Below are 14561 nucleotides of genomic sequence, written 5' to 3' on the forward strand. Positions count from 1 at the left end.
TTCAGGATGAGAAAAAAATATGGTATCAGTATCTGGTCTGACACGTAGCATATACCCTTTTTTCCCCAAAAAACAACTTCTGGAAATTGCAGTGCACATTATATATGAAAAATATGATAAGAGTAGTTTCTACCATTTGCCAGGCAAAAGTGAAAGTAAAATCTGTAAAGGGCTCACAGGGAAAATGAGAACAACAATGAGCCAGCTTGGCGCTTGGCTGCTGCTTTTACTCAGTTACTTACTACAAGGCAAGATTTTTTTTTTCTTCTTTTCTGCCCTTCAAAAACAAAGTGCGTGTTTTATTCTCAGGTGTGTTGAATGTGAGGAAAAATGCGGTACTTTGTTAAACATTTTGTTAATTTCAATATCTTTCCTATGTTAGCACATTCTGCCATTCAGGCATCTACAGTGATGTCAGTATATAATAAGGGAAAATAGTTTTTATTTTTTATAAAGCAAAATTGTGTGTGTATGTTGTTCAGCAGCCAGAGGAAGAGTCTAAAAAGCAAACACTATATTGACAGCAGCTAGAACTCAAGCAGTTCCTTAAGAATAAAAACTGTGCTTTGTCTATATTGTATACTGGTTCCACTTCATCCTAGAAGATTGAAGAATCACAGTTGTTTCAAAAAGGGAAGGAAGAAAGTGTCGATTTCTGTGTTTATATAGTGATTGTGTGTATATGTATCTATCTTTATAAATTTGCAAATAAAATTCCTCCTCATGGGACTAAAGTAACATTTTTCCATATTTGCATATATTATAGTTAGCTTTTCAGGATTCCTTAGAAAAATCTCTTGTTTCTTCCATTCTGCTTTTTAAAAAATTGATTCTGTTCCCTTTTCCAGTTTTAAGCTGCAACTCTTCAGTCTTAAGTGAAGTGGGATCAGGTACACATTACAGACATAGTATAGTTCTTAATCTGAAGGACTTAAATGTGTTCTGGCTCTTGTCAGTGTGGTCTTGCTTTTTAGACTTCTTCTGGCTTATGGATAGTGAATACTGCCCTCTGCTGGTAATATTGACTTAATGTTATGTATTCAAGGCACATCTTAATTATTTCCACATAGACAGATATTTGGGTATAAAGTTATGCTATACAATATATACTGTATTTTAATTATTTCCTAAAGAATTATGTCCGAATACTAATTAGCTAATTCTTAGCATCACAGTAAACTCTAGGGGCTATTTTGTAAATGGGAAAATGAATGAGTAAAAGCTTAAGTGGTTTGCCCAAGGGTGTGTGTGTGTGTGTTTTACTGGTGGAGACAGAAATAGAGTCAAGGAGTCCTGACTCAAAGCAGGCTCTAACTACTGGATCATGTATTACGTTGTAATTAAAGAAAAAAAATGAAATCTGCTATATGTATCTCATGAAGCAAGGGTGTTAAACTCGCCTCTTGCCCCAGACCAGGTCTGGTCTATGGGGCTCTTTATGGGATGGATCCAACTCAGGACACAGGGTGGCTCTGATGGCAGTAGTGGCAGATGTAGCTCCTGCTTGGTGCAGGTGGTGGTGGTGGCAGTGGCTCTAGCTCCTGCCCAGTGTGCACAATAGTGGTGGCAGCAGTTCCAGTTTCCACCCCATGTGCCGTGCCAGAGCTGGAGCTGCTACAGCCCACGTGTCTTATGCTGTGGCAGCAGTTCCAGCTCAGGCATCGAGCACACAGCCAGTATGGCTCCGTCTTAGTGTACAGCACAGGTGGCAGCAACAGTGGGACCAGCAGACAAGGCTGTGGCAGTGGCAATAGGTGAATCAACTGGAGGTCAGCTGGGGCTGTGATAGCTTTTACTTACCCCCGTGCTGCTGATCTGTGTCCAGTGGGGCCCAGAGGCCCCAGATTGTGACAGGCCCCTCTAGCCACAACTCCCAACTTCTAGTGGCCTGCCAGTAGCCTCAAAGGCTGGATATAGTGGCTCCGTGGGCTGTATGTTTGACTCCCCTGTTCCCCATTGTGGAACGTATTATATTATACACGAATGTTATTATACACAGGGGCCCCATTGTGCCTATGCACTGTATATACATTTAAGTAGACCAAATGTCTAGCCCTGAATAGCTTGCTCTTTTAATATGGAAGATATAACAAGCAAGTGCTAAAGAAAATGGAAGGGAAGGATGAAAAGTGAATGTAAGTTAAGAAGGTCACCAGTGGAATTTTCAAAAGCACCTAAGGAATTTAGGAATACAAGTCCCATTGACTGTGCGTCACATGAACACTTTTGTTAATCCTGCCTTGCATGATTGCATAGTTCAGCACATCTACAGCTTGATGGTTCTGACTCATTTGGAGGAGAAAATTTCTCTTATGAAACAGTTTTGCTGTCCCTGAATGCTGTTTATCCTAAGTAAAGTTTAATCTACCTCAGGAGGGGTGGTGGTTAGATAAATCATTATAGCTGCAAATAACTGTGCCAGAGTAAATAGAGGTCAAAATTATTTAAAATATATATTTTAGAAGCATGCATTTTCATTGCTTTTTCTTAGTTTAATTTGGGGAATTGGGAACTCTCTTCCAATGGAAAAGGGAATGTTTTATAGCTTGCATGGTTATTGCTTTACTCTTAACTTCTCTGTTGTAAAGAAAGTGTCAAGCATTCTTTATAAGACTGTTTTTTTAGTTGCTTATAACTGGCAACTTTTCCCATTAAATTTATATTTTGCATGCCAAGTATCTGCGTCAAGTTGACTTTTTGGAGAGAAATTTTCCATAAGTAGTATAGAAAGAAACTAATGAAATGTATTGGGGGAGTTTTCCCATTAAATAATATTGAGACCTTTTTCTTTGAAAAGTTCTCATAGCTTGCTTTGGAGCTGGGTCTGAAATCTGGATACAAGACAGATACAAGACTTGGATGAGAAACTTGGGAAGTAGTGATTGGTAGTAGCTACATAGGGAGAGTGAAACTGGAATGAGGATTTGAGTGATGTGAAGAGAAATCAGTAGAAAGAAAGTTTAGTGTTAATGGGATAGAAGGGGTTGTGCTTAGGACGAAATAGAAAGAAATCCTGTGTTTTACTAGTGTACACACTCCTAGTGAAATGAAACCCAAGAGTCCTGTCTCACCCTTCCAGCACCGTCAGCAAATACCTGCGATGCTTACTAGCCATCTAGTCCATTGGTGCTGGTCTACAGAAGAGGGTCATCAACTAAAATTATCAGTAATTTTTTCTGACTGAAGTGGTAGAAGTTTAGAATAGGGTTGGCAAGCTGGTCAATTGATGGGTCAAATATTGTTAATTGATCAGTCAATTGACAGCATATTTTTTGACCAAAGATTATAGCAATTTTACCAAAAAAAAAAATGTTTTGCAGTTTTATTGACAAAAATATGTTTCTTTTATTGTTTTTTGACGCATTTCTTAGTGGAAAATATGTGCTTTATCTGTGTATTATTTAGATATCTTGGCAATTTTTTACGTTTTTAACTGATATTTTGACCAGTTAAATACCCAACCCTAGTTTGGAATACCATGAACAATTCTGGTCAACTCATATTCAAGTAAGTTGAATTCAGATTGGAACAGATGCAGAGAAGAGCTACTAGGGTGATCAGGAGAATGGAGAACTCATCATACAAAAGGAAACATCTGGTACCACTACATTAATGTTCATAGGTTTGTTATAGATTTCATAGATATTAGGGCTGGAAGGGACCTCGGAAGATCATAGAGTTCAGCCCCCTGCCCTAGGGGCAGGAAGTCAGCTGAGATCAAAGGATCCCAGGAAGATAAACATCTAAATGTCTCTTAAAGGAGTCCAGAGTAGGTGCTTGCACCATCTCTGGGGTGGTCTGTTCCAGGCCTTAGGGGCTCAGACAGTAAAGAAGTTCTTCCTTATGTCCAGCCTGAAACAGTCTTGGAGGAGTTTGTGACCATTTGACCTTGTCATCTCTTGGGGCACTCTGGTGAACAGATGTTCCCCCAGATCCAGATACACACCCCTTATATACTTATAGGCAGCCACCAGGTCCCCCTCTAAGCCTGCGCTTTTCCAGGTTGAAGAGTCCCATGGCTCTCAGCCTCTCATCATAAGGCCTGTTCTCCTGCCCTTTGATCATGTGCATGGATCTCCTCTGGACTCTCTCAAGTTTCTCCACATCCTTTTTAAATTGTGGAGCCCAGAATTGGATGCAGTACTCCAGCTGTGGCCTCACCAAGGCTGAGTACAGCGGGTGGATGACATCCTGCGATTTGCTTGAAAAGCATCTATGGATGCAAGCCAGGGTTTTGCTCATTTTACCAGCTGCAACATCGCATTGGTGGCTTATGTTCATCTTGTGGTCAATCATGACCCCCAAGTCCCTTTCAGCTGTGGTGCTAGCAAGCGTAGCACTGCCGAGCCTACTGCCGAGCGTGCTGCGAGTTTTTTTTTTCCCAAAGTGGAGTACCTTGCATTTTTCGGTGTTGAACACCATCAGGTTTTTGTCTGCCCATTTTCTGAGCCTGTCTAGGTCGGCCTGGATCACAATCGTGTCCTCAGGTGTGGATGCTTTACCCCAAAGTTTGGTGTCATCGGCGAACTTGGCCAGTCCACTTCTGATACCAATGTCCAGATCATTGATAAAAATATTAAAAAGTATAAGCCCAAGGACGGAGCCTTGGGGGACCCCACTGGTCATGGCGCACCACGATGATTTACTTCCGTTGACTACCACTGTCTGGGTCCAAACTCGGAGCCAATTCCCCAGCCATTGGACTGTGATGTAGCCAAGGCTGCAGTTGGCTAATTTTTCCATGAGATGATCATGGGACACGAGATCAAAGGCTTTTTTAAAATCAAGATATATGACGTCAGTCTTTCCCTTTGTCCAGGTGATATGTCACCTGGTTATAGAAGGAGATGAGATTGGTCAAGCAAGACCTACCAACAACAAACCTGTGCTGGCTATCCCTCAGGATGTTGCCATCAGCCAGTTTGTCAAGAATGGTCTCTTTGATCATCTTTCTTCCCCAGGATAGAGGTCAGGCTGATAGGCCTGTAGTTCCCTAGATCTACTTTCCTCCCTTTCTTGAAGATAGATACCACATTGGCCTTCTTCCAATCTTTAGGCACTTCACCTGAGCACCAGGAGTTCTTGAAGATCCATGCCAGTGGCTGAGCTATGATGCCTGCCAGCTCCTTAAGTACCCTGGGGTGTAAACTGTCTGGGCCAGCTGACTTGTAGGTGTCCAGCCTCTCAAGGTGCTCCTTCATATGGTCTACATTGATGAAGGGTAACAATTCTCCCTCACCCCGGTCGTCCCATACTGTATTGAGTAGAGCTATCCCTTGGGACTGGTGAAAAAACAACGCAAAATACCCATTAAGCAGGTTGGCTTTTTCCTGGGCGTCGGTTGTCAGTTGTCCCATATGGTTTAGCCAGGGTCCATTGTTACCCTTGCTTTTCCTCCGGCTCCCCACATATCTAAAAAAGGACTTTTTATTGTCTTTGATACGTGTAGCCAGTTGGAGTTCAGTCGCAGCCTTGACTTTCCTGGTTTGCTCCCTACAGCTCCGGATCAGTGCAGAATACTCTTCCTTTGAGGTGGATCCTGTATTCCATCCTTTATAGGTCTTTCTTTTTCAGACACAGGAGGTCCACAAGTTCCCTGCAGAGCCTAGGGGGCTTCTGTGCCCTTTTGCTGCCTTTCCTCCGAGATGGGATAGACATTGCTTGTGCTTTCAGGATTGCTCCCTTGAGGAGAAACCACTCATCCTGAACTCCCCTCCCCTTCGGGTCGTGGTCCCTTAGGGCCTCACCAACAAGCCTCCTGAGCTTGTCAAAGTCAGCTTTCCTGAAGTCAAGGACTTCTGCATTGCTGACTGACTTGCCAGCTTTCCAGTGGATAGTGAAGCTGATCGGCTCATGGACACCGTCTCCCAGCTCCCCTTCAATCAGTAGGTTACTGATTAGATCATCCCCCATTGCCAGTACCAGGTCGAGCAGCACTTTGCCTCTCTTCGGTCCATAGACTTCTTGAGTCAGAGCTTATCCACACGCATGAGGAAGCTTTGTGACCGTTCAGATTTGGCCGAGTGCTCTTCTCACGAGATGTCTGAGTAGTTGAAGTCTCCCATGACAACCACGCACCAGGAGCATGCAGCCTCAGCCAGTTCCTTGGCGAATTCTTGGTCAAGCTCTTGGTCCTGGTTAGGAGGTCTGTAGTAGGCTCCTACCATTGTGTTCCCTGTGCCATGTTCACCACGGATTTTAACCCAGAGAGTCTCCAGTCATCCACCCTGGATGCCAATGTCGGCTTGCAGTGACGTATAGCTTTCCTTGGCATAGCAAGCTACACCCCCACCCCTTTTGTGCACACGATCTCTCCTGTACAAGGTATAGCCATCTATACCTGTGGCTCAGTCATTGGTGGAGTCCTACCAGGTCTCGGTTATCCCTATGAGATCGTAGTCATTCTTGTTTAGCAAGAGGGCCAGTTCCTTCTGTTTGTTCCCCATGTTGTTTTGAGAGGTAACAGACCTTGCTACCATACACAAGTAGTGCTGGTATCATACACATGTAGCACAGACTTGTGCTAAGTGACTTGTGCATTAGATGAGGAGGGGCACTAGAAAAAAAATAGTGCAAGGAATCATAATGAAAAAATGTATCCTGATACTTACTCTGGCATTCCCTAAAATTTGTGTGCTTGACTTCACAACCTTATTAATAATGTTCTTTTTGCATATTTTATGAATAAATAGCATAGGAGCCACCACTGGTCAATATTTTATCTCTTGAAGTGCCAAATCTAGTGCAAAAGAAGATTCAAGAAACCCCACAGTAGATATTTTAAATGCAGTCAGCCCTTTGTGTCCCTCTCAGGAGAAAGTCAATTAGGTGCTTATTAGATTAGATCTTCAGCCTAAAACCATGGGCTAAATGTGGTCATCAGGAATCCTGGTTTTCTCTGATAAAATATCCCCTATTTTTGCCGTAAAAAAAGTAACCCAAAATCTACATTTTTCTGTGATCAAAATGAACACCACTATTCTGTCTGTCTGTCTATTCTAGCGAATTGCCCATCAGGAATGACGGGAGGGGGCACAGGCATGGACAGAGGCCCATGTCCCCTCCCCATCCTCCCCCCAAGTCTGGGCCTGTTCCCAGCCTACCTCCCCTTTGGGTCTGGGCCTGTTCTTCCCCCAACCCAACGCTCCAGATCTGCCCAGTCCAGCCCACATCCACCTGCCTGCCCTCCCTCCCTCCCTCCCAGCTGTTGGCAGGGCCTGGCGGCAGAGCGCCGTCACCATGACCCCCTACCCCTCCCTGCTGGCTTTTGTTGGGGCCCGGTGGTGGTTTCATAGTTTCATAGTAGCTAGGGTCAGGAGGGACCTGAATAGATCATCTAGCCTGACCCCTTGCCACAGGCAAGAATGAATGCTGGGTTCACAAGACCCCAGACAGGTGATCATCCAACCTCCTCTTGAATATGCCCAAGGTAGGGGCCAGGACCACCTCCCTGGGAAGTTGGTTCCAGATTTTGGCCACCCTAACTGTATAATATTGCCTTCTGATCTCTAACCTAAACCTATTCTCCATCAGCTTATTACCATTATTCCTCATCACCCCAGGTGGTGCTGGGGAGAAAAGGGCTCTACCTATTTGCTGTTGATCTCCCCTGATGAGTTTGTAGGCAGCCACCAGGTCCCCCCTCAGCGTCCTTTTGCCGAGGCTGAACAGGTTCAGGTCCCTCAGTCTCTCCTTGTAGGGCCTGTCTTGCTGCCCTCTCACCAAGTGGGTGGCCCTCCTCTGAACCCTCTCTAGGCTGGCCACATCCCTTTTGAAGTGCGGTGCCCAGTACTGGACGCAGTACTCCAACTGCGGCCTGACCAAAGTCGCATAGAGGGGTAGTATCGCCTCTCTGGACCGGCTTGAGATGCACCTTTGGATGTATGACAAGGTATGGCTGGCCTTGCTGGCTGCGGTCTGGCATTGGTGGCTCATGTTCACCTTGGAGTCAATTATGACTCCAAGATCCCTTTCCACCTCTGTGCTTTCAAGAAGGGTACTCCCCAGCCTGTATGTATGCTGTGGATTCCTTCTCCCAAGGTGCAGCACCCTGCATTTGTCTACATTGAACCCCATCCTATTCTTGTCTGCCCACTTTTGTAGTCTGTCTAAATCTAGTTGCAGCCTCTCTCCCTTCAAGTGTGTCCACCTCGCCCCACATCTTAGTGTCATCAGCAAACTTGGACTGCGTGCTTTCCACACCCTTGTCCAAGTTGTTGATGAAGATGTTAAACAGTGCGGGCCTGAGGACCGAGCCCTGGGGTACCCCACTGCTCACATCTCGCCAGGTTGAGTACAACCCGTCCACCACTACTCTCTGGGTGTGCCCCATCAGCCAATTTTTTACCCATCCAAATGTGGTGGGGTGGTGGTGGCGCACTCCCTGCCGTCATGGTGGGCGGGGACAGTTCCACATTTGGCCCTACCCCCACTTTTTGTCCAGTAAGGGGAGGGGTGAACAGGCACACTCCCCGCACCCTTGCCCCCACTGTTTCTGGGCCAGGCCCAATTCTCCCACACTTTGGGGCTGTTGTCAAGGAGCGGCAGTTGTGGGGTGCTGCCAGCATGACCCCTCCCCCCTCCCTTTCCCCTCCCTGCCAGCTTTTTGTTGGGGTCCGGTGGCTCCGCATCCCCCTGCATCCAGCCCTGCCCCCGCTTCTCGTCCTTGGCATTGCTTGAAGGGGAGTGGGGCAGGGGAGGTGAGGCCAGCAGTGCTGGCCTCACCTCCCCCACACTCCACCTGGCCCTCGATGCAACTTGCAGGGAGCAAGGCAGGGGAGGCGAGGCCACGCTCTGAATGGTTCTTACTGCTGCTTCGCCGTCATGGCGGTGCTCTGCCATGCTGTCTCCTGTCGAACGCTTGTGGAGCATTCTGATTGGCTGTTTCACTTAGCCAATCAGAGTGCACATAAACCATTATGAACAGACAGACTAAGGCTTTTATACTATTAGAATATATATATGTGGTGTTTCATGTTGATCATAGAAAAGTGTGGATTTTGGGTTACTTTTTTAAATCTGAAAATTGGGGATTTTTTAACTTGGAGGAAACCAAGATCACTGGTAATCATTATCCTTTACCTTTTAAATTTGCAAAGCTGTCCACGGCACATGCCATTCATTCTTTTATTTACATTTTTATATTGCATTCCTCACCATGATGTTAGTGCTTTAGTTTTCCATGTTCCTCAGCTTCAAATTTAGAAATGTAACTGAATTTAGATCATGCCTCAAGTTCTGTTAATTCCCTCTTGAATCATCACCCTAAAGATATTATTTCTGCATCAGCCATACTACTGGCAGGCATAGTTTCCTGTAATCTATAGAAAGACCTTTATATTTATTGTTGAATGTGTACACTCACAAACATTATCTGTTTTTTTCTCTTTTGCAAATATCTATTTTTTTATATACACATGAATTTCAATAATTGACTTATATGTAGTTATCAATTGTTGGCCTTATGTATTTCATTAAAACTGAATCTAATCTTTCTCAACATCAATTTAATGTAACATTTTGCCTTAAATTAGAAAAAGATATTGCATCCTAACTTATGTAAAGCATTTTTGTCTGCTTAAAAACAACCCTAACAGACACGCTTTGTTGTCATTGCTGAGTCAACAAAGAAGGACACTTTATACTCTTGTTACATGGAATATATAATGGAAACAGAAGAAGAGTAACTCTTAAAACAGTCTACAGAGAGCTGTAGATAATAAACATCCTACTTGAACTGAGATGATGATAGCAGAAAATGCATTAACTAGATGGTGAAACAAAAACGAACAAAGTTGACAGCTCGATTGTGCAAACTGAAGTGGACTGGCCACTTTGTTATGAGGTAGCCTGTGTTAGTGCTAATGTGTTTTACATTAGTGTAAAATACTGACTCCTGGCATTAGAGTTAATGACAGAAATCTATAACAGTTCTACCTTGCCTTCCCATTTCACACAATTCAACAATAAAGTAAGATCTTTATCCATTAAAGGTCTGCACAGTATTAGAGACAACTGTATACTCCCTGCAAATGACAGATATTTTCTATAAATGCACGATATCAAATTCTTCATATTTTGGTAAGAATTTTACAAAAAAGTGATACCAAGATATATGTTTTTCCTTTTTGTTTTTCAACAACCACAAGTATCAGTGTTGAAGTGTTTTAATTGCTCAGATAGGAAGATGTGGAATGTGATCTATATAATGAGGATTTGTTCCAGATAATCTTGTGGAGATGATATGCTTGTAGATACTGCTAACTGAAATGCCATTCAGTATTCAATTTATTTAAAAAAATCAATTTTACATGGAACATTATGCTAATTTAAAGTACTAACTCTGGCTTGAAAGATACCTTATATTAATGTTTATGAAATAAAATAAATTACATCTTTATAATTCTATTGGGCGCATCCAGACGAGTCCACACGTGCCTCTTGCCCCATCTCAAATCCCTTTGAGACAGGGCAAGAGGTACGTGCGGAAACAAAAAAAATGTTCCCCGCGCTGCAAGTTTGCAGCGCGGGGAGAAAATTAGACCCCTAGATATTTAGGGATCTAAAAAAACTGAAGCTTAAAAAAGTGGGGCAGGGCACAGTCCTGAGTCAACCAGAGGCTGGGTCCTCCATGGAGACGCTATGGCTGCCAGAGCATCTCTGTGGTTGTCCCCTCACCCTGGTGCTGAAACATGCAGCCTGCCTGTGCAGGGCAGGCAGCTGCTTCAGCACCAGGGCTCCAGTGCCATAAGTAAGGGGTCGGGGGGCTGGAGGAGGAGGGAGGGGACTATGGGGGCGGGACCCCCGCTGGTCCCGCCCACTCCCCCAGCCCTCTGATCCCAGCCCCACCCCCCTGCCTGTTGTTATCCCTATTTTTATATGTGAGATCCTGAGCCAAAGCGGCAAATGAAGCAACTTCCCTGCAGTCACTCAACAGGCTATTGAGAGGCAAGAACAGAAGCCAGGTCTCCTGGTTCATGATCTGGGTTGCTTCCCATTAGGATGCACTGCCTCCCTTGTTTAGTAGTTCGTACTTGCATGTGTTGATGCTATGCTTTGAAAGAGGAAAATAAGTAGGGTTTGGGGTTTTTTGTCAAACCTAGTCTTTGCCCCCCTGAATCCTGACAGAAGGAAATGCTTTTGTCTGAGAGATGCATGGGCTCCATTGCCAATGATGCTGGCAACACCCAGCTTTGTATCTCCTCGATCCACGAGAGCAGCCTCTGGAAGAGGTGCAGCTGGCAACAGTGAAGTGACACTCGTAGGGAATATGAAAATCTGCTAAGGCACTATGAGGGCAGGAACCATATTTTTTCTGTTTGTAGATTACCAATCTTTCATGCAGATGGAAACTTCTGTATATTACTATGGTGTTGTTAAACAGAGGCTCCAATTCATTGCATCTGCTTTTTATTTCACTGCACATGTAATCTGGCCACAAAGCTGTTTTAACTAGCCTAGATATCCTTTAATGGCACAGTTGCTCTAGAGGTGCTTATGTCATGCCCTCCAGGCTACCAGTGTAGTTGAGAAATAAGAATGTGGTGTGATGAAAAGGTGTGTCATGAGATGCCCATACCACAAGTCAGTCATCAAATGCAGTTTTGGTTTCTCATGCCTTTCTACGCGAACTCACAAGGGAAAAAAAGGTCCTAGAACTCTTATACAGACAGCTCTTATGTCCGTATTCTTCAGAGAGTCCAAATAGTGGTATTTGGAGCTATTACTGGTGGCTTGGTCACATTGTGCTGACTTTCCTCCCTATTTCTAGTTGGCAAATGATACGTAACTGATAGAAGGGGAAAGTGGCACTAAATATACTGCATGCTTAGATTTTGAGAGAGACCATATTATGTACCCAACAAACACAAATGAAAATACATATATACTTTTATAATAATACTTTTCCATTTGAATAGCTGTTGTCCTTTTCACAGGAATGTTGCTTTATTATAAATAGGGAAACAAGTGATTCATTCAGTTGATAATGGAAGGGGAGATGATCCTATGAGAGGGACTGGATTAGCTTCTGTGGTACCCACACTTGCCAGTTAGCTTAATAAATTGAAAGCTATGCTTTTTCTTCAGAAGAGTTCTCTGGAATTACATGTAGAGCTTCACATAGATGGCTTGCAAAAATAAAGAACTTTTGCATAAGAGTCTGTTTTGTTTGATATTTTGAATGAGGGAAGGTAAAAGAAAATTGGGTTAGAAATCATTTTAAAATCTCCAAAATCCTCATACAAGGTCTTGCAAGAGAAGTCCATGTTACATTACAGTTTAGGTGAGGGGTCGGTAACGTTTTTTGGTGGAGGGCTGGAATGACCTAACTCAGATTGGAGGCAAGCAAGCACTAGGACCTGGCCATCTTCAGTGCTTCTCCCTGAAGTTCAGGGGAGAGCTCCCTTTCTGCTGGAGCCTATGCCATCCAGCTGTGGTACATCATGGGCAAAGCTCTCTTCTACTAGAGCCCTGGATGCCCGATTGCAGTACAACATGGGGAGAGAACCCCCCTCTCCCAAAGCCACGGCTCTGCAGGCTGGATCCAAAGGCTCCATTGGCTATAGGTTGCCAACCCCTTGTCTAGGTAATTGCCTTTGGCCTAACTGAAAATTCCCTTTCCTTGAAAATAGCTTCACTTTGTTTTTCATATCCTGTTTTTAACAGTGTTGTTCTGCACTGCTATATTCTATTTTGGGGGTTAGATGCAGTTCATGAATGAGTGAAGATATTTCTGTTTATAGGTCAAAACCCTTCCCATCTAGTCTCATAACTATCTCAATTCAAGGTACTGAGCTACCTGCAGAAAAGGAAATAAGATTCGGCTCCTAGCTAAAGTTTTTACTAAAGCTTTTCATTCATCATTAATGATAGGCCAAAGTTTGAAGAAAGTAAAATCATGAATAATCTTTCTTAAATAAAGCAGGATTTCTGGGAATACTGCTATAATTGATTTTTTTACAGATGATTATTACATTCAGAATCTGGAACCATAAGGATTTTTGTGAATTCACAATTACTTTTGATTGTATTAAATAAGAATTTTGATCAAGATATAGTGTATAAAATATGGATTTGTATCTTGACTACAGATCTTTCAGCTCAAAAGCATCAGTGATGGATATTCCTAATTGCATCTTAAATTATTCATGTTTTGAATGGACTTTGTGGCTAGATTCCCTATTCTGTTTATTCTTCTGGTTTGGTTTATTGTTGTTGTTGGATTTGAGGTTGTCAGAGCTAAGAAATATGTTTGTCAGGTAATTAATAGGAAATTTTTAGATGAGCTGAATTCTAAACAGTGAAGCACTGTTTGGTTAAGATACCAGTTCTAGGAATGAACATCATAGTTGACTTTAGCTAGAATTGAAGAATCACAGAAATAAAGTATATTAAGGAGGAAAATAAGAAATATGCTAGTTTTTGCCCACTGTAGGTTAACTGTAGTATTTCAAAACCTGGAATCAATGTATTAATCCAGAATGGGTTTCCAGCAATAATGTTTTTATATTTCAGCCACTTGGAGCCAGTGACTATTTGGAAGTATCTGACAATTTTGATACGGTCTTTGTTCGCAACATACCACTATTGACAATGGCACAAAGGACTCAAGCTCGCCGCTTTATTACTCTTATTGATACATTTTATGAGCACAAGGTAAGAACTAATTGTTTCAGATATACACATGCATAACATTAGTATCTTTAAAAATGACTAATTTAGAAATGATGGCTTCCTATTGATTTATTTGTTAGTAATGTGAAAGTCATTCATTTCTTGTAATGCTACCATGTGCTAAAAACAAAAACAACATTCCAGAGTGGTCTCACATAACACCCTAAGTCAAGAACAGTAAATATTACAATGTCTTAAAATATGTTACTAAGTCTTAAACATCAGCATAAATGTAGGTCTGGGATTATATGTACATCTTGAATAAGGATGGTTTCCGGAACAATAAAATAAATAACTACATTGACATTTTTATCATTCTAATAATTTATGACTGTATCACTGAGCTCAGCTCCAGAATATTCAAAATAGCTTGGAAGGGACCATTTGGCTGTTTGCCTGTCTGGTCAGGATTCACAGATTATTAAAGTGTTAATGGATTTGTTCAAACATGTTATTAATTTTAGAAGAGAATATTCATTGTAGACATTAGATCAGGTTGCAGAACTGCTAATGGAATAGTAACGATAAATGTCGCACTTAACTTGGATTTACAAAGGCTTCAATCATGAAAGCAAAATCAGCACTATTAAAACAACAGAAAAAGCCATTTCTTGTTTAAGCTGATCATTTTTTTAAAAAGTAATGAAAGATATTATGCTCCATACTATGTGTGATTACATATGCACACACTTAAATATTTATGTAATCAGGACATATCAATTGAGACTTCTCAAGAATGTCCTGGCAAGATGATCAGTGATCACAAGGGCCCTGATTCAGCAAAATACTTAAGCATGTATCTAATTTGAATCACGTGAGTGGTCTACTGAAGTTAGTTCAGTTACTTAAAAGTTATATACTGGCTTTAGAAATTGTAGATATTGTTA

The 14561-nt window shown here is 42.5% G+C and overlaps 1 protein-coding gene across 1 annotated transcript in view; it reads left to right on the top strand.

The window, feature by feature from the left end:
• The window catches only part of AFG1L (AFG1 like ATPase), a 112347-nt gene that overhangs the window by 85704 nt on the left and 12082 nt on the right, over positions 1–14561 (top strand). The window contains exon 11 of the mRNA XM_006258518.4: positions 13516–13656. Within this exon, the coding sequence (XP_006258580.3) occupies positions 13516–13656 (141 nt within the window). The remainder of the gene's footprint in view (positions 1–13515; positions 13657–14561) is intronic.

Source organism: Alligator mississippiensis, chromosome 1 (assembly GCF_030867095.1).
Source record: "Alligator mississippiensis isolate rAllMis1 chromosome 1, rAllMis1, whole genome shotgun sequence".
In the NCBI taxonomy this organism is placed as follows: domain Eukaryota; kingdom Metazoa; phylum Chordata; order Crocodylia; family Alligatoridae; genus Alligator; species Alligator mississippiensis.